We start from the raw sequence: 24884 nt of genomic DNA, 5'->3' as shown, positions 1-24884 counted from the left end.
AAATGTATCTACCTGTGTTTTCAGTTATATATAAAAAGTCAATACTTATGGTCACATAACTGCAGCCATTCACATTTTTGATAGGTTAGAAAGTTTACAGTAATTCCAGCTACATACATCTTTATCCTATCTATATCCTTCACTTGAGGATGGGAGAGAGAATGCATACTTACTGTGGACAGCTATCTGTGTTGTTCATGTACAGAGTGAAGTAGGTTTGACATTAAAGTAACCCAGTTTGATAGCCTTACGTTCCCGATCTTTATCAGGGGATACAACTCACCAAGTTCAAAACAAGTAAGTGTTCTGTTAGCAGCAATTTGTTCTGAATGTCTATACATAGAATCAATATCATCTTTCAGATTACTCCTTCATTCTTTACAAACAGGCTTATGAATTACATCTTGATAATTATTTAATCTCTCCATTAGACTCAGTGGCACAACAGCTATGAGTTAAAACTTGAGATCATGAGAGGATTAATCCTTATTAAACAATAAACTACATAATCCTGAGATTAAATTTAATTCATTCTGCTTTTATGAATCTTTGGGAAACCATAAATCTATGTTCTTTTAGATTTATGATGTCACCAATTTCATGATCTGATTTATCCAATGGTCATTTCATTGTACGTTTCACACATTTTGTTCATTTTTATAATATTACTGATCTCCCAACATGGAAAGTATTTTGTAGTTCAGACTTATGATTTATCAAGCATCAGCTTCATTGACCAACAGAAGATTAGGACGAACTTCATTTATAAGCTGTTACGGGTAGAATATTAATGAGATACAGAAATGTATATATAAACATCCACTCATAAAGCTATATGTACCAGTATATAAAACACATCAAAGGCACCCACAGGCACATAACATAGACAACACTTCTACATTACAAACACACACAGATACATATCACACTGTGCAAACAAATCCAAAAAATATATAGCTGACTGTTGAGAATGATTTGTTTATTACGGGACACGGCCTCTACAGAGTTGTCTCCCTTGTCATTAGAGCTGGTCATGTTACAATGCAGATCATGACTGCTAATCACGTCAGGTTGGATCAGTGGGCTCATTTATGATAACAGATGATCTGTCTACTCAACTTGATTTGGAAACATGGAAATCTAGGGGTCCTTATTCATCAGAATGGACAGTACCCATTCCACATCAAATTCATCTAATGCTGATGCACATTAGACTGAGTGACTGAGTTTAATTTTATGCCGCTTTTAGCAATATTCCAGCAATATCACAGTGGGGGACACCAGAAATGGGCTTCACACATTGTACCCATGTGGGTACGAGCCAACACTTTAACCTCTAGGCTACCCCACTGCCAGTTTTACTAATGTGATTTTTACACATTATTATGTCCCCTATGTTTCTGAAAGTATAGTCAAGTTCTTCACTTTAAGAAATGGTACATTCCATATGTGCTCTAGCAGGACAATGCCCAACCAGCTATGTCAGGTGGTTTACAGAAAACCACACTAATGTGACTGATGTTTCCATTGCTGAGTGTGATATTAATCCTCTTGAAAATGTATGGCAGCTCATGAAGGACAGTGTTGAGAAACTGGAGCCTGGAAATCTTGGAAGGACATAATCATGAATTCATGGTTGAATGTATTTTGTATTGTTTAAGCACAATGAAACATGTCATGCATTCCTTGAAAACTTCCAGATGTTTTGGCTTGTGCCATATGTGATGTGTCATGGAGTTTTCAACCACTGTCCACAGTTTTCTGGGTGAGGTATATGGTATCATCTATTTTTTAAACCTTTTTTTTAAACATTTACCCAGTGGCCAGGAGGTCTAGACTGTCCCCTGTAGACTGAAGTTACAAAGAGGTAAAACATGTTCATTCTGCAATGTTAAGTTTTATACATACACTGATCACTGACGGGCACATCTCCATCAGCACAACACAACCACAGGTCCAGACAGACAGACACAGACATACACAGAGTCCTCTACTTACTCCAGCATGCACCTGGTCACGATGAAACAGACTAGCCCTCTATGTGGACACACAAATACACCAGCAGGAGAGAACAGTACTTACTTCAGGACATACGACGCCACTGACCTGGAAATGGAATCCCACAATCCCTGGCCCTCATCCGAGTCCTGCAGCAGCTGCTCCTTCTGCTTGTCAGCCTTCTTGGAAACCTGTCAGCATACAACAGTAGGGAACCATCACATCATCACATCATCCACACAGGCACAGAACCATCACATCATCCACACAGGCACAGAACCATCACATCATCCACACAGGCACAGAACCATCACATCATCCACACAGGCACAGAACCATCACATCATCCACACAGGCACAGAACCATCACATCATCCACACAGGCACAGAACCATCACACAGAACCATCACATCATCCACACAGGCACAGAACCATCACATCATCCACACAGGCACAGAACCATCACATCATCCACACAGGCACAGAACCATCACATCATCCACACAGGCACAGAACCATCACATCATCCACACAGGCACACAGAACCATCATCATCATCCCACAGGCACAGAACCATCGCATGGGCACAGCCATCACATGTAAGAACAAACCTGTCTAACCATATCCTATATACAGTACAACCAGAAATCACATTGAGAATTTAAGATTGTATGTTTTAAAAAACATTTCACTCATTACTCACATCATCCACACAGGCATAAATGTGAATATTTCCAGCAGGACATAACATCCAGATTCAAAGACAGGTGAACAGTTAGTATTTTGTCAAGTCACCATGGGCAGCAATGCAGGCTTCAATGCGGCAATGGGGCATACTACTGATCAAATAAGTTAGAAAGTCGTGGTCCATGCTGTCCCAATATCGGACCACCTCTTCTTTCATTTCAGCAATATTTGTCAGATTTTTCTTATTGACACTTTCCTTCATAAGTCCCCAAACATTTTGTATTGGATTTAGGTCAGGGCTATAGCTTGGCCAATCTAATAATGTCATATTTTGGGTCCGAAACCAGGCCTGTGAATGCTTTGAACGATGTTTGGGGTCGTTGTCGTGCTGGAAAATCCAAAATTTCCATAGAACACGGAGCAGATGGAAGTAAATGTCCCTTTGAGAATATCTGTGTACACGCTTTCACTGTTCACATTGATATAACCCTTCACTCCGTTTGTTCAGGTTTCATGATCGGTGATGGAATTCCTCAACTTTTCTGCCAACCCATTGCATGCAGCTCAGTTCTAATTGTCTCCTTACAGACAGCCAGTTCCTCTATCCAGCCTTAAGTTTTCTAAACTCCTTCGTTTGTTTTTAGAAACAAGAATACCAAGCCGCCTCCTGTCACCGACAGTCAATTTTCTGGGCCTACCTGCGCCTCCCTGGTGCTCAATGCTATATCCATTTGCAATATTTTTCAAAACACGATAAACAGTGGACAAAGGGATGCCTGTTCTACTTGAAATCACTTTAGCTGATCTGATGTCCTTGTTATAATACTCTAAAATCAACTTCCCCTTCTCTAAATCATCCATACTGAGGATCACTGAAAATGTCGTCTGCTAGCAAGTAAACAAAGTGGGGTAACTCTTCACAAACTAATGAAAAATGATTAACATAGTTGTCTCTCTTGAATGAAACCAAGCACTTGATAGCTGGTCAAGGTTGTTTATACTAGAAATCCAATTAAACATATACCTAAAATTCTCAATAATTTCTGGTCATACTATATATGCTCCCAAAGTCGTTGATACACCTATAAAATGATCCATTCACGTATATTCTTGCAATTCATACTTTCTGTCAGGTAAGTACTAAAGTGTGTCTGCATTTTATTCATGATATTCTCACCTTGACCCTGATGATCTTGCTCTTGAAGCTGCTAATGGCAACCACAACATCAGAGGAACCCTTGGGAGTGTCTGTGAAGTCATGACTGAAACAGTTAAAGAGTAAAAGAGTGAGAACCAGGGAAAGAGCTTTTAGCAATATTCCAGTAATATCACCACGGGGGACACCATAAATGGGCTTCACACATTGTACCCATGTAGGGAATCGAACCTGGATCTTTGACGTGATGAATGAATGCTTTAACCACTAGGCTACCCCACAGCCCCACCATAGAAAGAAATATGTAGATGCATTAATGATACTTGCAAAATTCACCTGGCAAATGTCAGTTCCACCTTCATTCACTTACCTGTTGATGTCATAGATCTCCCTGGAGCGCCCTTCTCTGAGCTGCAGTTGCCACACTCCTGGGTTGGCCTTGAGTTGGAAGTAACCCTACAACAGTGTCACACACACTAAGATACAACTTCAATGCATTTTGAAACAAGTTGTGAGATAATCTGATAGGCATGAGAGCAGTAATTTCTATTCCTGAACACCTTAAAACACCTTTTCAGCATCGAACTGACATACCTGTTCATTTTGTCTATTATCATGAACACAAACACGCAATAATACATAACATAACCTACTGCTTACTACTCATTCCCAGGGCGTCCCTCCATACAAACATTTATGTAGTACCTGTGTATTATCAAGGCAAAGATTAACATAATAACTAGATAAGATGAAAGAACCACTATCAATAATCCAAATTAATTAAGTTTTGTATGTGAGTTGCACCGAAATGAGTCTATTTTTATCAATGAATTACTGTCAAGAAAGTAGTCCATCATAATCTGACCTTAGGTCATCACCATAAATAAACCAATCACAGACCTGGAATATGATCTTACATGTTGACACCAGTTATTGCATATGGGTTTCTCATCCAAAGGTGTATTTGAAATTTGTATCACACACAGTCAGTATTTTCCTGTGATATGTTAACTGATAACTACTGAAATAAAACTTATTTAACAGACACGCAAAATGATTAACTGAAACATAATGAAATAATTCACCAGGTTTGCCATGACGATGGTGTCCTTGACAGCGGGGGTGCTGTTGGTGCCGAGTACGAACTGAAGGCCTCTTGGTGGCTGCATGGTGGAGGAGTCATGGCAGTGACCTGGAGACACAAGTAGTCACGTGAACATGGCAGCCGTGTACATCAAACAGTCCTTCCAGTGGCATTTATGGTTTTTTTCATCTTTAGCCCACACTCAGTAACATTCAATGTATATAACAAACTTTGTAAATACTTGTGTCTGGACCAGACAAACCAGTGATTGATACTATGAGCAACAATTAACATGTCATGGCACAATGCTATGTGATCAACCCAAATCTGAACCACCAATCCATTAAATGGCCTCTTACACCCAGTAAAGGGTCTGGGGATCACTCTGAACCCAGACTCTACATGTGGAACATTCATCCTTCAAGGAGATGTTTTTTCCAACACAAATGATCTCTGAACCAGCCCTACCTTCAAGTAGAATGTACTCCAGTTCAAAATCAGCCTTCACCCCATCCTGGACCTGCCAACAACATTCAGCGTTGCATGAATTTGGTTACACATAGGCATACACCTTGCCTGATGCATAATGTGTCTTTGGGAGAAACTTGTGAAGCAGGAACATGGATTGGTTAGATTAATCCATTAGACCGCACTTTATGAGTGCTCTTAGAAAAATTGCAATGTTCATACACCAATATTTTAACTGTGCATATATGTGAATCGCTGTGTGACAGGGATCTAACCTGTGCTCTGTCCTTTTCATATCTATAAAATATGTTTAGACTTTTCATCAGCACATATTCTTACCTCCTCCAGTAGGATATTGTCAAGGTCATACGGAGAGCGGACAGCCTCCACCAGCCAACTCTCGGGGGGATCCATGTTGAGAGTCAGCAGAGACTTCTCTGGCATGTCAGTGAACCGACCCACGGGACCACGTGTGTACGAGCCATCAACCTTGAAGGTCAGCTCAGGGTCAAGGACATATCGATAGTAGCTGAAATAAATATGTATACATAAATCTTGAGTAGAAAGTAAAGAAGCTAAGGCAAATCATGGATCTTGTGAGGCTTTATTGTTCAGTATAAGGAATTGGAGATAGCCGCTTATGGGTCGCCATGAATTTGCTTTCAGCACTGTCAGTGTTGCACATGATGACAGAGTGGCGTCAGGTTTGTAGACAGCCACCAGTTCAATTCACTGAGCTCTGTGTGAAGTACTTACTTTTTGAGAGGCATCTCGGACAGCTTGTCCTTACAGTTCATGTAGATGCGGACCTCCATGTTGGTGCTCTGTTTGAGGATGTGGAGTACAGCAGAGAGCTTCTGGGCTTCCCTGGACACAGGGTCTAAAATCACCTCCACAACAAAGGCAGGCATGGAGTCATCGGCCGGGATCTTCAACACACTGCAACACACCCTCATTCATGTTAGCATCTCACACAGGAATTGTTTCTACTATAATTAATAATGACTTTTCACTGCAGGGAAGCATCATTATAGACAGTAGTTACCTGTGTTCATCAGACTTGAAGCTGACTTTCTTCCTGCCCTCAGTCTGACTCTTGGCAGTCAACAGTGCTGCCACCTTCAGGAGCAAGTTACTTCCCCTGATACAGAGGAAAGGTTTAGGTGAATGCACACAATTTCAAGCTGAAGTTAGCAACATTAGATGTGAAAGCAGCTGAATGAGTCGCAGTAACCTTACTAAGTATTGGCCAGTTATGGCAAGAGTGAGCATTTTTACATTCATCTGGTAGCTTCTTTCATCAACATTTTCAGCTTCCATATAACTTTTTTTAAACAAATAAATGTCTGTATCCTTTTTGGATTTAACAAAGAAACTGGTATTTTTCTAAGCAAATGCTATGAGGTGTTGTCTTACTTGTCATTGTCATATCCCAGGCCACGGATCTGCTCACGGATTTTACGAGCAGACTGCTGCAATGTGTATTTCTCCAAGAGACCAACATCATCTGGCAGGAAGTCTTCCCCGTCATCCAGGGGGCCAATCACCTGACATATTTACCATTCACATCAATTGCCGATCACCTGACACATTTACCATTCACATCAATGGCTGATCACTTGACATATTTACCATTCACATCAATGGCAGATCACCTGACATATATATTTACCATTCACATCAATGGCTGATCACCTGACACATTTACCATTCACATCAATGGCCGATCACCTGACACATTTACCATTCACATCAATGGCCGATCACCTGACACATTTACCATTCACATCAATGGCCGATCACCTGACATATATATTTACCATTCACATCAATGGCTGATCACCTGACATATTTACCATTCACATCAATGGCTGATCACCTGACATATTTTTACCATTCACATCAATGGCTGATCAACTGACATATATATTTACCATTCACATCAATGGCCGATCACCTGACATATATATTTACCATTCACATCAATGGCTGATCACCTGACATATATATTTACCATTCACATCAATGGCTGATCACCTGACATATATATTTACCATTCACATCAATGGCTGATCACCTGACATATTTACCATTCACATCAATGGCTGATCACCTGACATATTTACCATTCACATCAATGGCCGATCACCTGACATACATATTTACCATTCACATCAATGGCTGATCACCTGACATATTTACCATTCACATCAATGGCCGATCACCTGACATATTTACCATTCACATCAATGGCTGATCACCTGACATATATATTTACCATTCACATCAATGGCCGATCACCTGACATATTTACCATTCACATCAATGGCTGATCACCTGACACATTTACCATTCACATCAATGGCCGATCACCTGACATATTTACCATTCACATCAATGGCTGATCACCTGACATATTTACCATTCACATCAATGGCTGATCACCTGACACATTTACAATTCACATCAATGGCTGATCACCTGACACATTTACCATTCACATCAATGGCTGATCACCTTACATATTAAGCAGACACCGGCTCGGAACACCTCCATAACCATTATGTGATACATAGTTTTTTAATCCGGATAAGATGTCATCTCCATAATATGGCAACTACATTATCATATCCCACATGGGGCTCACCTTGCCATTGGTGACGACACCACGTGCTGCTTCCACAAACTGCAGAACCTTTTGGGCAAATGCTCGATGAGACTTGAGGAACGAGTCACCCTGCTTGTTGAGAGCAGCCAGGTATTTCTTCATGTCCATGCCCTGCACACAGAGCACAACATCTTCAGCACAACACAACATCTCCAACATAACTCAACACTCACTGACAGCCTTTAGGTTTCATGTGCATGCTGCTGTTTGTTGTGCCAAATTGTTATTTAAATATTAAGAGGCCAAAATGTCATAGGGGGTGTGGTGTGTGCATATGTATCTTGAGTGTTTTCCAGGATGCCAAGATGGGCATTGATAACAACTTATATCTTATACAATTGCTTTTGAAAAGTAATATGTTTGATCAACATCAGCTCACATGAACTTCGAGATCATCCAACTTCTTGGTACCGGCCTTGATCTCCATAACATTGTCCTCCTTCACGAGTTTGGTGATGAAGTTCTTGGCAATGTTCCCGGACAGTGTGGTCAGGGCGGTATACACAGCCTTGTTCAAGCTGTTGTCCTGGTTGGCCGACGATGGATTGAAGATCATGCTCAAACGCATGTCAGCAGAAGATTTCTACACATCCCCACAAAATACTGTTTATTTATGCATGATTAGTTAAAGTTAGTTGATGTTAGTGATTGTGAACGCTGTCTTATCAAAGTGTTACAGCTAAAACACATCAGAATGTAAATAACTGGAAAAACCAGTGGCTGATGAAAGTAGCAGTATATGCTAAAAGGGGGAATGCAGTCAGGCCTAAAACCATCCTAGATTGTTTCACACAGCCTTTATTCCAACACTCAGTCAGCTTATTCATATCATCATGTAGCAATTATACTTGTACTTTAACTTGATTCAAGTCAAATTGTTCAGGGCATAACTATACTATATTACATGACACATGGGATGGGACGCAGCTATATTCATGTAGTACTATATAAAGAGACAGCACATACAAGTTGGAAATATGTATACTCTCACCAGATGCTTGATTGCATTGTACATGAGTTGTCTCCCTTGGGGGGTTTCGAGGTCAGCTACAACCCACATGCTGACAGATCTCAGTGCATCCTCCTCTGTTGACACACGGAAACATTTACATAAACAATGCACAGCTGAAGACCCCCAAAAGTGAAATAATCTAAATCACAAACTCTAACTTTCTAAATTACTTCTCTAAGTGAGTTTACAACTTTTTCAATGTTGACTGGGTCATAACATAGTCAGTAGTCTGACACGGCTATAGAGAAGACTTTGCCATTGTTGGTTCCATCAGAATGTTTGCTTACCTCGCCGGGTCAGGTACTTCAGATTGTCAGCCATAATGGAAGCCATATCTCTCACATTCATCGTGCTGAACGTAGCTGTGTCATGGAAGATTTCACTGTCTAGAAAATACACAGACACAATTAGACATTCAGACATCACAAATTTCCATGTCACATTAAATGCAGGCTGTGATGAATCACTTTAGGGAGTGAGGTTTACAAGAGATAACTCTGCCAGGATCAAACCCGAGAACACTTGACAAGAACACTTGTCTGCTCACCGATATTCTCAGAGAGATCCAGAGATTTGGCAGCAGTGGAGAGAATCCTGGAGTTGAGGCGAGGTAGGACGTTGTCTTTCTCCATTAACCAGTCCAGGACATTAATGCTGTCGTACAACTCGCCCTGGTGGCAGACACAAACATAGCAGTCAAGAGGAGACAATGATTGTATACAGTAGCAAACAGTAAAATGTTAACACAACATCATTTAAAAAGTCAATTCTATGAACAGACTCCAACTGGTGAAATTGTCAAAAAATATTTACATCAGTTTACTGGATACTTGGAGGGCTTTTAATACACAAAATCTTAACAAATGTCATCATTCTGAGCTACTTACATGATACACTGCCTTTTGCACAGAGGGCGTGGCCTTCAGAATCTCGTTGACTACCCCTTCCTCGAAGGAGTCCTGGGCCAAGTACTGCTTCTTCAAGGGGCTGCCGTTCATCAGGACTTGGGGGAAGCCACTCAGCCCTGACTGAGCCACAAACTCATTCCCACTCTGTAACATCAATATCACCACACACATGCAGCTGAGGATGGGACACATTGGCTCAAACAACGGCTCTATTGCAGGAACTGGGTGGTGGAATACATGCTATGTTGATGACTGATAACAGTCTGAATAATTTGTGCACTGATTTTGCCCAATATATTCTAGTTCTATGAAAGTGGCTCTTAAATAATTGACTCTCAGCCAGACAAATCAGTGGTTGATATTGTGAGCACCTGTAACAAGATCATTGAGCTTGAGCACAGGTTCCAGGTTTACTACATCTTACATGTGTTACAATCATACAGGACCTATTCTCACACAAGTCCCTACCAATCACCTGAAAATATACAGATAATATTACTGTCATTGTCTCCTATTGGTTATCAGTTCCATCTGGGACATGTTTCTTATATAACATTGTATACAAGCTGTGTGAAGCACCCACCTTCCTGACGTCGTTATAGTCGGTGTCGTCCCCGAACACCAGTTCCTTGTCTTCCCCGGGAAACTGGATGGAGAACTCATCCATCACTGCCTCGGCAGTCACCTCACCTGTGCCGATCTTCTCATACACCTACAAAATGTAGTACAGGTTCCGTTCCATAAAGCATTCATAACATTATGACTTATCCTAACTCTATACTCTATGCTTATGAATGGCAAAGTGCTACAAACATTTTGAAGATAGGGTCACTAGTTACCGTGATGATATATATACTTTCAATCTGGATATATATATTCAGTCATGGTATCTTCGTACAATCTAGATAGCTGCCTTTTATCAGGATGTCTTCCTTCAAACTATCTATCCATTTCAATCTATCTAGCCATCTTGTACATCAAGGTTTAAGTACATAATGAGGATGGCTTGTGTGGCAGAGGGATGGCCACATGTCTCTCTATACTCACGTCAGTAATGAATGACACAGCTCGGGGCACACCAGTATCGATCTGGATGAAGTTGAAGGCACGTGCAAACGCCACGCTGGCATCTGTCTTTCCATTGACACTTTCATCACTGTTGCTGACCAGGACAATCCCCAGCCTAGAAGACAAGAACATGACAGTTGGTAACATGCACCTTGAAACACCATCCTGACACACACACACACAATATCAGAGGTCACCATCGCCATAACTGTGCCAGTGTCAGACCCTGCAAGGATTGACTAACATTTCCCCAGCAGCCAAATTTTGTTGAAACCCATGAGGAACAGTTGGATGCAACCCGTGACATCTGTGTCATATCAGACCAACGTGCACAGTTGCTGTTATCGTCAATGATTGGTTTGATTCCCAGACTCCTTTATTTACAGGCCACTGCAGCTTGAATATTGTAGTTTGTGGTGTGGACATTTATAATACAGCTTATTGCTGCAATACTCTACTGTTAGAAAGGGGACTCTGTGAAAGCTTTTCATCTCATCATATTCCAATCAGAAACACATTTCCAAATACAAGAAACTGTCACTCACAGAGTGGATCATTATACTTGAATTACAACACTACTGTCCTGTCTCACCTTATAGGGGCCTTGTGTACATAGAAAGCCTCGGCCATTTTGATGAGTTCCTTACTGGTGGGATCGGCTGGATCAACAATGAACACCTGAAACATTTCAAGGCAGTGGTACATAAGATCCCACAGTACCACATTGCAAGCTGGCAGCAGACAAACAGTGGTGTCGAGAGGAATGAATCGCCATGAACTGGTTTTCTGTCCTGTAAGTAAACACAGTCATACAAAGAATAGCCAACTCAACATTCACAAATACAGATTGTTTCTATAAATAAACTGGTGTTGCAAGAGAGTAGGTGAATGGCATGTTATACCAATGTCATTCACTAGCCGACTGAAGCGGTTCAAGTCTAAGGAGACATATGCAATGTCAATTTTTCTAATTATGTTTGATCAGTTTTATGTAAGTCCATAATGAGAGGAATACTCATGAATTCTTATTTTGCTATAGTGCTGCCATTTTTGGTTACAGGGTGTACTTTTCAAATTTTCTAGATAGTAAATACTGTCAGATATTCAGTTGCGGTTAATTTTCAAAAGAATAACTCATAAACTGGTGCACAAGGTGCTGAAGTTGTCACTTTCGTTGTTGTTTACTTAAGCCCCATTTACATGCACAAAATTTACCCATGTAAGTAAATTTGCACATGTGTAAATATATATACGAGTGTAATAGTAAATTTACTTTGCGTTCACATTGAATTTATGTAGAGTGAGTAAACTTGAAAGTGTAAATGATAAATGTATTAAACTGTTCCATAGTTTCTCTAAACTTCAACAGAGAAAGATGTTCTCTTATCACTGGCGCTTTAGAAGACAAACACAGTATTAGATATGTACTGCTCTTGCAATAGGTCTGTCACAAGAAAGGCCGTCTGTATGCTGCAACGACATGAATAAAACTAGTGACGACAAAGACTGGTACGATAATTTTCAAATGAACAAAGGGGTTTTCGATCTTATCTGCACACAACTACAGGATTACTTAAAAGCTAGTGACCAAGCTGTTTTCCAACCTTTGGATGTACGAATGAAAGGTGCAATCACAATATTCTTTATGGCTTCAACTTCAGAATCTAGAACTGTGGGGAATTTGTTTGGTGTTGGGATGTCCACCGTTTGTCAGACCATATGTGATGTTTCGGTTATGTAAGATGTAACTTTTCCCCTAAATAAAGATTAATGACATAATTTACTCGCAGTGCAAATTTGCACATGTGTAAATATACTTTTGCACCTGGTCCTGACCACATGTAAATTTGCTCCTAGTGAATATTTACATACATGAGTAAATGCGTTCACATGACACATTTACACACGTATGTAAAGTTTGCTCATGTGTGTATTTAAAAATAAGTGTTCAAACAGGTGCATGTGAACGGGGCTTTTGTAGTTTTTCAATGTATGATTCCACAGAAACACCTCAGACGCATGTTAAAAAGACTGTAGGCTTAACTTTCATAGCTTTACTCATCAGCGGTTAATTCTATTGTGAAAGTTGGCATGAAAATCAGAGAAATGTTGAACTAATTCTATGGACATTTGGGGTTTCCCTGAAATTTCAGCTGAGGGTAGAGTTTTTGCCCTCATGACAAACTTTATAGAGTTTCCAGTATTCATTTTAAGAAAAGTTAAATTAATTTGTTTACACCTTGAGTGTACCTCTTTTGGCAATAATCCATGGGGAAATACAGAAATGGGCTTCACATATTGTACCAATTCAACGAATCGAACCTGGGTCTTTGACGTGATGAGTAAACACTTTACCCACTAGGCTACCCCACCACCCCACCACCCCACATTCCTTTGAACTGGTCTAAAGTATAAACAAGTGAAGGGAAAGTTTCAAGACTAAACTCTAAGTTTTCGGGTCTATATTTCAGTGACAGTCACCCACCAGTCAAACAATGAAACCTAACTTCAGCTGGCTTTGGAAACAATCACAAGGACTGCTACCTCTATGCAGAGTCTTTGTACTGAATATACAAGACCGTGTACAACACAATGTTGTTAAAAATAAAACACACAGTCTTGCACCTTTCTGAAAATCTGTGATTCAGAACAAGTGTGTTGGTCATTCTGTTCTGCAATGTAAATATGGCAGCTTCATAATAATGAAAAGCAGTCCAAAGACTGAACTAATGAATCATTGATGATGAATACTAACAAGATGGAAGATGTTTTTGCGCAGATGCCTGAGCATGCCCGGGAAGGTCGGCCGCAGAATGTCCTGGATGCTGCCTGGCCAGCCTTTGTATTCCTTGTCCTTCTCTAGGTCGTTCAGGTACTGCAACATACAGTGACGCACAGTACTATAACATACAGCAACATACAGTACTTTATATGCAGCAACATACAGTAGTTAATATACAGCAAATAACAGTACCGCAACATACAGTACTGCAAACATACAGGGACATACAGTACTGCAACATACAGGGACATACAGTACTACAACATACAGTGAGGCACAGTACTATAACATACAGCAACATACAGTACTACAAAAAAGCAACATTCAGTACTGCAACATACAGGGACATACAGTACTGCAACATACAGGGACATACAGTACTACAACATACAGGGACATACAGTACTACAACATACAGGGACATACAGTACTACAACATACAGGGACATACAGTACTGCAACATACAGGGACATACAGTACCACAACATACAGTGAGGCACAGTACTATAACATACAGCAACATACAGTACTACAAAAAAAAGCAACATTCAGGACTGCAACATACAGGGACATACAGTACTACAACATACAGTGAGGCACAGTACTATAACATACAGCAACATACAGTACTACAAAAAAAAGCAACATTCAGTACTGCAACATACAGGGACATACAGTACTACAACATACAGTGAGGCACAGTACTATAACATACAGGGACATACAGTACTACAAAAAAAGCAACATTCAGTACTGCAACATACAGGGACATACAGTACTGCAACATACAGGGACATACAGTACTACAACATACAGGGACATACAGTACTACAACATACAGGGACATACAGTACTACAACATACAGGGACATACAGTACTGCAACATACAGGGACATACAGTACTACAACATACAGGGACATACAGTACTACAACATACAGGGACATACAGTACTGCAACATACAGGGACATACAGTACTGCAACATACAGGGACATACAGTACTGCAACATACAGGGACATACAGTACTGCAAACATACAGGGACATACAGTACTGCAACATACAGGGACGTACAGTACTGCAACACAGGGACATACAGTACTGCAACATACAGGGACATACAGTACTGCAACATACAGGGACATACAGTACTGCAACATACAGGGACATACAGTACATACAGGGACATACAGTACTGCAACATACAGTACTGCAACATACAGCACTGCAACATACAGCACTGCAACATACAGCACTGCAACATACAGTATTGCAACATACATGGACATACAGTACTGCAACATACAGGGACATACAGTACTGCAACATACAGTAATGCAACATACAGTACTGCAACATACAGGGACATACAGTACTGCAACATACAGGGACATACAGTACTGCAACATACAGGGACATACAGTACTACAACATACAGGGACATACAGTACTACAACATACAGGGACATACAGTACTACAACATACAGGGACATACAGTACTACAACATACAGGGACATACAGTACTGCAACATACAGGGACATACAGTACTGTAACATACAGGGACATACAGTACTGCAACATACAGGGACATACAGTACTGCAACATACAGGGACATACAGTACTGCAACATACAGGGACATACAGTACTGCAACATACAGGGACATACAGTACTGCAACATACATACAGTACTGCAACATACAGGGACATACAGTACTGCAACATACAGGGACATACAGTACTACAACATACAGGGACATACAGTACTGTAACATACAGGGACATACAGTACTGTAACATACAGGGACATACAGTACTGTAACATACAGGGACATACAGTACTGCAACATACAGGGACATACAGTACTGCAACATACAGTACTGCAACATACAGCACTGCAACATACAGTACTGCAACATACAGGGACATACAGTACTGCAACAAACAGTACAGTAACATACAGGGACATACAGTAATGCAACATACAGTACTGCAACATACAGTACAGTACTGCAACATACAGGGCTGCAACATACAGTACTGCAACATACAGGGACATACAGTACTGCAACAAACAGTACTGCAATATACAGGGACATACAGCACTGCAACATACAGTACTGCAACATACAGGGACATACAGTACTGCAACATACAGGGACATACAGTACTGCAACATACAGGGACATACAGTACTGCAACACACAGTGAAATACAGTACTGCAACATACATTACTGCAACATACAGCAGCATACAGTGGTGCATTATTGTTTATCCATTTTCATAACCAGTAATGAAATAGTGATTCATGATGACATGCAGTCAACCAAGGTTCACTATCCTCTCCATCCAATCCATTCAGTTTAGCACGTGTGCCAAGCACAGGTTGCTGGGGATCAAGCCAACCTTTCTGAACAATATCCGGTAATAACGTCCTTGTTTTCAAGACATGGGTGGTCAGTGTTTACTTTGAAGTGTGTACCTGTATTGCACCATGTCGGATGTCCAGGGCGTAACTTTTATCATCTCCACCTTTCAGGTCAGTGTTGAGGAGGCGATGCAGGTTCTCCCCCTGTGGACAATATACACACACGTTTAATACCCCGACTACAGCATTGCTGGAAGTCTTATATACAGATGGTACACTGAATTAAAGTTAAAGAAAATATGACTGAAACAGATCAAGGCATAAGACATGATAACGATTGGTTCAGATAACACAGCTAGAAACTTGTCCAGCTTCCGAACCTCATCTGGTTGTAGTGAAAGTTTTCAAAAGTTGGTTGGTCAGCATTAGCATGAAAACAAATCTGAACAAAAATGGAGAACAGTCATCAGGTGATGCTCACAGAAAGTTTTGAGAGGGAGATTGCAAAGATGCCAAACAATAACAAGAATGTTTGTGTTGAAACTAATTCCACATGTTACTTGGTCCAGTGGTTTCTGATTATATAAAATGTTAAGAAGCACCATGGATGATGGACCATCAGACCAGGCTTTAATGATATTTGATTTTCAGATGAGCTAAAATGAAAACATATCCTATGTATATTTCTGATCCACTGACCTTGAACCCAAGCGAATGGAGGCCCTCCAGGACTTTGGCCTCTGACCTCATGACCTCTAGAAGGGAGAAGATGTCATAGATTTCCAGGTCCACTGGCAGCCCATTTAGGTACAGAGCAGAGTCACCAGGCAGCAGGGAGTGGTCAGCCTCGAAGTTCTGTACAATATCATTACAAACAATTTCTATAGAAATATGTCAGTACAAGATTCCAATAATAATCAATGCAACACCTGAGTGGCACAGTAATTTGGTAAACAAATGCAGACCACAATCTGTTAAAGCTCTGTTTCCACCCTGTCTACATTACACCAATCATCTCACTATTACCAACCTGCTGATTCTTCTGAATTTCCTTCTTCATGTTAATGTCAACGTTGGTCTTCACGAGGGATCTGTGGCAACACAATATGCTAGATTCAAATGTGTATACGATGTTGTATCTGCTGGTATTCCAATGCTATCTGTTGTCTGCTATACATGTTATGTTACATCCTGGAGGTGTACACCTGCCATACATCTTATGTTACATTCTGGAGGTGTACCTATGCCATATATCTTCTGTTACATCCTCGAAGTGTACCCATGCCATATATCTTATGTTACATCCTGGAGGTGTACCCATGCTATACATCTTATGTTACATCCTGGAGGTGTACCCTTGCTATACATCTTATGTTACATCCTGGAGGTGTACCCATGCCATATATCTTATGTTACATCCTGGAGGTGTACCCATGCCATGTATCTTATGTTACATCCTGGAGGTGTACCCATGCCATATATCTTATGTTACATCCTGTAGGTGTACCCATGCCATACATCTTATGTTACATCCTGGAGGTGAACCCATACTATACATCTTATGTTACATCCTGGAGGTGTACCCATACTATATATCTTATGTTACATCCTGGAGGTGTACCCATACTATATATCTTATGTTACATCCTGGAGGTGTACCCATGCCATATATCTTATGTTACATCCTGTAGGTGTACCCATGCTATATATCTTATGTTACATCCTGTAGGTGTACCCATGCCATATATCTTATGTTACATCCTGGAGGTGTACCCATGCTATATATCTTATGTTACATCCTGTAGGTGTACCCATGCTATACATCTTATGCTACATCCTGGAGGTGTACCCATGCTATACATCTTATGTTACATTCTTGAGGTGTACCCATACAATACTTCTTATGTTTCATCCCGGAGGTGTACCCATACAATACTTCTTATGTTTCATCCCGGAGGTGTACCCATGCCATATATCTTATGTTACATTCGGGAGGTGTAATCATACTTTACATCTCATGATACATCCTGGAGGTGTACCCATGCTATACATCTTACGTTACATCCTGTAGGTGTACCCATACTATATATCTTATGTTACATCCTGTAGGTGTACCCATGCCATATATCTTATGTTACATGCTGGAGGTGAACCCATACTATACATCTTATGTTACATCCTTGAGGTGTACCCATACTATACATCTTATGTTACATCCTGGAGGTGTACCCAACCTATATATCATATGTTACATCCGGTAGGTGTACCCATACTATACATCTTATGTTACATCCTGGAGGTGTACCCCTACTATACATCTTATGTTACATCCTGGAAGGGTACCCATACTATATATCTTATGTTACATCCTGGAGGTGTAGCCATACTATACATCTTATGTTACATCCTGGAGGTGTACCCATACTATATATCTTATGTTACATCCTGGAGGTGTACCCATACTATACATCTTATGTTACATCCTGGAGGTGTACCCATACTATATATCTTATGTTACATCCTGGAGGTGTACCCATACTATACATCTTATGTTACATCCTGGAGGTGTACCCATGCCATATATCTTATGTTACATCCTGTAGGTGTACCCATGCTATATATCTTATGTTACATCCTGTAGGTGTACCCATGCCATATATCTTATGTTACATCCTGGAGGTGTACCCATGCTATATATCTTATGTTACATCCTGGAGGTGTACCCATGCTATACATCTTATGTTACATCCTGTAGGTGTACCCATGCTATATATCTTATGTTACATCCTGTAGGTGTACCCATGCCATATATCTTATGTTACATCCTGGAGGTGTACCCATGCTATACATCTTATGCTACATCCTGGAGGTGTACCCATGCTATACATCTTATGTTACATTCTGGAGGTGTACCCATACAATACTTCTTATGTTTCATCCCGGAGGTGTACCCATGCCATATATCTTATGTTACATCCTGGAGGTGTACCTATGCTATATATCTTATGTTACATTCGGAAGGTGTAATCATACTTTACATCTCATGATACATCCTGTAGGTGTACCCATGCTAGACATCTTATGTTACATCCTGTAGGTGTACCCATACTATATATCTTATGTTACATCCTGTAGGTGTACCCATGCCATATATCTTATGTTACATGCTGGAGGTGTACCCATACTATACATCTTATGTTACATCCTGGAGGTGTACCCATACTATATATCTTATGTTACATCCTGGAGGTGTACCCATACTTTATATCATATCTTACATCCGGTAGGTGTACCCATACTATACATCTTATGTTACATCCTGGAGGTGTACCCATACTATACATCTTATGTTACATCCTGGAAGGGTACCCATACTATATATCTTATGTTACATCCTGGAGGTGTAATCATACTATATATCCTATGTTACATCCTGGAGGTGTACCCATGCCATATATCTTATGTTACATCCTGGAGGTGTAGCCATACTATACATCTTATGTTACATCCTGGAGGTGTACCCATATTATACACCTTATGTTACATCCTGGAGGTGTACCCATACTATATATCTTATGTTACATCCTGGAAGTGTACCCATGCCATATATCTTATGTTACATCATGGAGGTGTACCCATACTATATATATTTTATGTTACATCCTGGAAGTGTACCCATGCCATATATCTTATGTTACATCATGGAGGTGTACCCATACTATAGATCTTATGTTACATCCTGGAGGTGTACCCATGCCATATATCTTATGTTACATCCTGTAGGTGTACCCATGCTATATATCTTATGTTACATCCTGTAGGTGTACCCATGCCATATATCTTATGTTACATCCTGGAGGTGTACCCATGCTATATATCTTATGTTACATCCTGTAGGTGTACCCATGCTATACATCTTATGTTACATCCTGGAGGTGTACCCATGCTATATATCTTATGTTACATCCTGTAGGTGTACCCATGCCATATATCTTATGTTACATCCTGGAGGTGTACCCATGCTATACATCTTATGCTACATCCTGGAGGTGTACCCATGCTATACATCTTATGTTACATTCTGGAGGTGTACCCATACAATACTTCTTATGTTTCATCCCGGAGGTGTACCTATGCTATATATCTTATGTTACATCCTGGAGGTGTAGCCATACTATACATCTTATGTTACATCCTGGAGGTGTACCCATAGTATATATCTTATGTTACATCCTGGAGGTGTACCCATACTATACATCTTATGTTACATCCTGGAGGTGCACCCATACTATATATCTTATGTTACATCCTGGAGGTGTACCCATACTATACATCTTATGTTACATCCTGGAGGTGTACCCATGCCATATATCTTATGTTACATCCTGTAGGTGTACCCATGCTATATATCTTATGTTACATCCTGGAGGTGTACCCATGCCATATATCTTATGTTACATCCTGGAGGTGTACCCATGCTATATATCTTATGTTACATCCTGGAGGTGTACCCATGCTATACATCTTATGTTACATCCTGTAGGTGTACCCATGCTATATATCTTATGTTACATCCTGGAGGTGTACCCATGCCATATATCTTATGTTACATCCTGGAGGTGTACCCATGCTATATATCTTATGTTACATCCTGGAGTGTACCCATGCTATACATCTTATGTTACATCCTGTAGGTGTACCCATGCTATATATCTTATGTTACATCCTGTAGGTGTACCCATGCCATATATCTTATGTTACATCCTGGAGGTGTACCCATGCTATACATCTTATGTTACATCCTGGAGGTGTACCCATGCTATACATCTTATGTTACATCCTGTAGGTGTACCCATGCCATATATCTTATGTTACATCCTGTAGGTGTACCTATGCTATATATCTTATGTTACATCCTGGAGGTGTAATCATACTATATATCCTATGTTACATCCTGGAGGTGTACCCATGCCATATATCTTATGTTACATCCTGGAGGTGTACCCATACTATACATCTTATGTTACATCCTGGAGGTGTACCCATATTATACACCTTATGTTACATCCTGGAGGTGTACCCATACTATATATCTTATGTTACATCCTGGAGGTGTACCCATGCCATATATCTTATGTTACATCCTGGAGGTGTACCCATACTATACATCTTATGTTACATCCTGGAGGTGTACCCATACTATATATCTTATGTTACATCCTGGAGGTGTACCCATGCCATATATCTTATGTTACATCCTGGAGGTGTAATCATACTATACATCTTATGTTACATTCTGGAGGTGTACCCATAATATACATCTTATGTTACATCCTGTAGGTGTACCCATACTATACATCTTATGTTACATCCTGGAGGTGTACCCATACTATACATCTTATGTTACATCCTGGAGGTGTACCCATGCTATATATCTTATGTTACATCCTGGAGGTGTACCCATACTATATATCTTATGTTACATCCTGGAGGTGTACCCATACTATATATCTTATGTTACATCCTGGAGGTGTACCCATACTTTATATCTTATGTTACATCCTGGAGGTGTACCCATGCCATATATCTTATGTTACATCCTGGAGGTGTAATCATACTATACATCTTATGTTACATCCTGTAGGTGTACCCATACTATACATCTTATGTTACATCCTGTAGGTGTACCCATACTATACATCTTATGTTACATCCTGGAGGTGCACCCATGCCGTACACCATGTTAGACATCTAATGCTACTCTCTGGAAGTATTTCCATGCTAAACATCCTGCACAATGTTTCGGAGGCAGTTACCGTGTCTGTGAGGGGAAGTTTTGACTGATGTCCATGAGCTTACGAAGGGCATCCTCAGTAGGAGCTGACAACACTCGCTGTGCTGCCTGTAGACTCAGGTCTGCAAAACAACACAACCCATGATCCCAACATGTCAAACACCTGTAGACTCAGGGATACAACAATCCCATACCAACAACACACAACACTCACATTCATACAGACATATATAACTAATATATTGGTCACAATAGTACTGTTTTACTTACAAACCAAACTTAGCATTTGTTCCTGAATCCTGGGGGATGTAGTTACTTAACCTTGTAGTATACATTATATACAAGATACTCACAGCCATGGTGAGATAGCCTTATGGTACTCCCTATCACTGTGTGTGGGGGGTGGGAATGATCTGTCACATGACAGTATGCTTGTCTGAAACTGTTGATGAAACATAGGTGACTGCTCAGGAGCCTACCCATTATTTCACATCAGCTAACTAAACACTACTCACCCTGCAACTGCCACACATCAAGGGGAGCTAACTCTACATTGGAGTCAATCAGGTGATCCCGAAACTCCTTCAGATTGTCTGTCACTTCTGGGTGCAATTTTCTGTTGAATCAGAAAAGTCATTGACATATAAAGTAGAACTAATAAAAAGACATTGAATCATTATGAAATATGCTTTATATTGAAGCAGGTGTGAGGGAATTCATATGATATTTCTGTGACTGTAGACATTTATGAAATAGAGGTACTAGCATTGAATGATAAATTGTTTAAAAAGTTAGTGCAACATATTATTCACTATGCATCATTACTGGTAAGTAGTTTAAAAGAATGTCCCAAATAGACTATAATGAAACACTGAACACATTAGACTGATTCTTTTGTCCAATCAAGATAAAAATCCCTTTTCCATTTATAAAATGGGTTTCAAAATCAGGATAAAGAATCCTGTTTCCACATTACATTGGTTTAAAGACAGAAGAAAACATAAGACAGATATTTATCTTCAGCCAATATTCTTCCAGGGAACAAGGTAACTCTAGAACTAAAGTCCTTAATGTCTCTTTGTTTTTGCCTCACTTGAGTTTGTTGAAGAGGAAACCCTGCACATCCTCCTCCTCATCCTCTGCATGGCTGCTGTCACTCCCCGCATGGCCTGTGTAAAAACACCATTAATTAGTTACCCATACTCTACATCACCAGGTCGTGGGTTCGATCCCCGACCGGGTCATACCAAAAGAAGTTAAAATATGGTACTTGTTGGTCCCTGCATGGCGCTCGGCATTAATGGGTACAACAAGGACTGGTCAGCTCGGAGTCAGTATAATGTGTCTGAGAGGAGTATTCGTGCTTCACTGCAGCATGGTATCTCAGTGGGCTAGCACTATAAAACCAGCTTAAGTCTGGGCTAGTACAAGCAGCCGCACATACACATACACACACATGCACGGCATGGTAGACAAGTAATACACCGTATCTACCACCATGTAACATCATAGACAAGTAATACACCGTATCAACCACCATGTCACAGTATAGACAAGTAATACACTGTATCTACCATCATGTCACATCATAGACAAGTAATACACCGTATCAACCACCATGTGACATGGTAGATAGGTAATACACTGTATCTAACACCATGTGACATGGTAGACAAGTACAACACCATATCTGCCACCATGTGACATGGAAGACAAGTAATACACCTTATCAACCACCATGTGACATGGTAGATAGGTAATACACTGTATCTAACACCATGTGACATGGTAGACAAGTACAACACCATATCTGCCACCATGTGACATGGAAGACAAGTAATACACCTTATCAACCACCATGTGACATGGTACACAAGTATGTAATTTTTAGAGTAAAATTGATATTTTATACTTATCCTGACTCATGCTTATTGCTTGTCTTCTTCTTCTTGCGAACATAGTGGAACACGTGTATCTCCCAATTGAAGTTCCCTTCAATAAAGAAATCACTAATTAGTACTCACCACGAGTTACCTCCCTTGCCCAAGCGCGGGAACGAGGGCGCCACCTCAACCCATGTGCCTCACTCTCTCCTCATATACTGAGCCCAACACTTGAATTTCCAGGGAAATCCAAAGTGTTATGTGGGGAGGATGGGAGGGCTTACCTCATGAGTCAGGATAAGTATAAAATATCAATTTTACTCTAAAAATTACATATTTTTCCTTATCCTGACTCATGCTTATTGCTTGTAGAATCCGACGGAAAAGGAGGTGGGAATATATAATACTTTGGATTTTAATAATTAGTGATTTGAACTGTGATGATTGTAATAACCCTATGGGAACTTCATAAAGGCACTGAACTGATGAATTCCTGCTGCTAACTTATCAGCTGCCATATAAAGGTTATTACAATTTACTTATTATGATAAAAGTATATATAACATTAATACAATGCTTAAGACTAATAGACTTAAGCTTGTTAATATGATAGCATAAACTCCTTAGAGTTTGTTAGCTAAAATACTTTTATGATATAAACATAGTACTGAGCTTAAGATATGATTAAACTTAAGCTAAATATATAATAGCAAAAACTCCTTAGAGTTTATTAGCTAATATACTTTTATGAAGTAAACATAGTACTAAGCTTAAGATATGAATAAAACTTAAGCTATATATATAATAGCAAAACTTCATAGAGTTTGTTAGCTAATATATTTTATGATATGAGTATAGTACTGTGCTTAAGATATAATTAACTTAAGCTACCTACATAGCCAAAAAAACTCCGTAGAGTTTGTTAGCTATATACATAGTACTGAGCTTATAATGTAACCATAATGCTTAAGATATGAATAAACTTAAGCTAAATATATAA

The 24884-nt window shown here is 40.0% G+C and overlaps 1 protein-coding gene across 1 annotated transcript in view; it reads right to left on the bottom strand.

The window, feature by feature from the left end:
* The window catches only part of LOC124278896 (UDP-glucose:glycoprotein glucosyltransferase 1-like), a 58719-nt gene that overhangs the window by 11761 nt on the left and 22074 nt on the right, over positions 1-24884 (bottom strand). The window contains 25 exon segments of the mRNA XM_046714700.1: positions 2107-2189; positions 3864-3948; positions 4213-4298; positions 4928-5034; positions 5395-5446; positions 5734-5923; positions 6151-6333; positions 6440-6535; positions 6811-6941; positions 8042-8173; positions 8442-8645; positions 9054-9148; positions 9362-9460; positions 9622-9745; positions 9962-10126; positions 10566-10694; positions 11030-11165; positions 11643-11728; positions 13806-13925; positions 16322-16411; positions 16907-17062; positions 17238-17298; positions 22024-22123; positions 22517-22617; positions 23095-23170. Of these exon segments, the coding sequence (XP_046570656.1) occupies positions 2107-2189; positions 3864-3948; positions 4213-4298; positions 4928-5034; positions 5395-5446; positions 5734-5923; positions 6151-6333; positions 6440-6535; positions 6811-6941; positions 8042-8173; positions 8442-8645; positions 9054-9148; positions 9362-9460; positions 9622-9745; positions 9962-10126; positions 10566-10694; positions 11030-11165; positions 11643-11728; positions 13806-13925; positions 16322-16411; positions 16907-17062; positions 17238-17298; positions 22024-22123; positions 22517-22617; positions 23095-23170 (2887 nt within the window).

The sequence above is a fragment of the Haliotis rubra genome, unplaced genomic scaffold, assembly GCF_003918875.1.
Source record: "Haliotis rubra isolate DU_JTF1 unplaced genomic scaffold, ASM391887v1 Scf243, whole genome shotgun sequence".
In the NCBI taxonomy this organism is placed as follows: domain Eukaryota; kingdom Metazoa; phylum Mollusca; class Gastropoda; order Lepetellida; family Haliotidae; genus Haliotis; species Haliotis rubra.
Note: the sequence above shows the minus strand (reverse complement) of the source record. Positions and strands in the feature narration are given on the sequence as shown.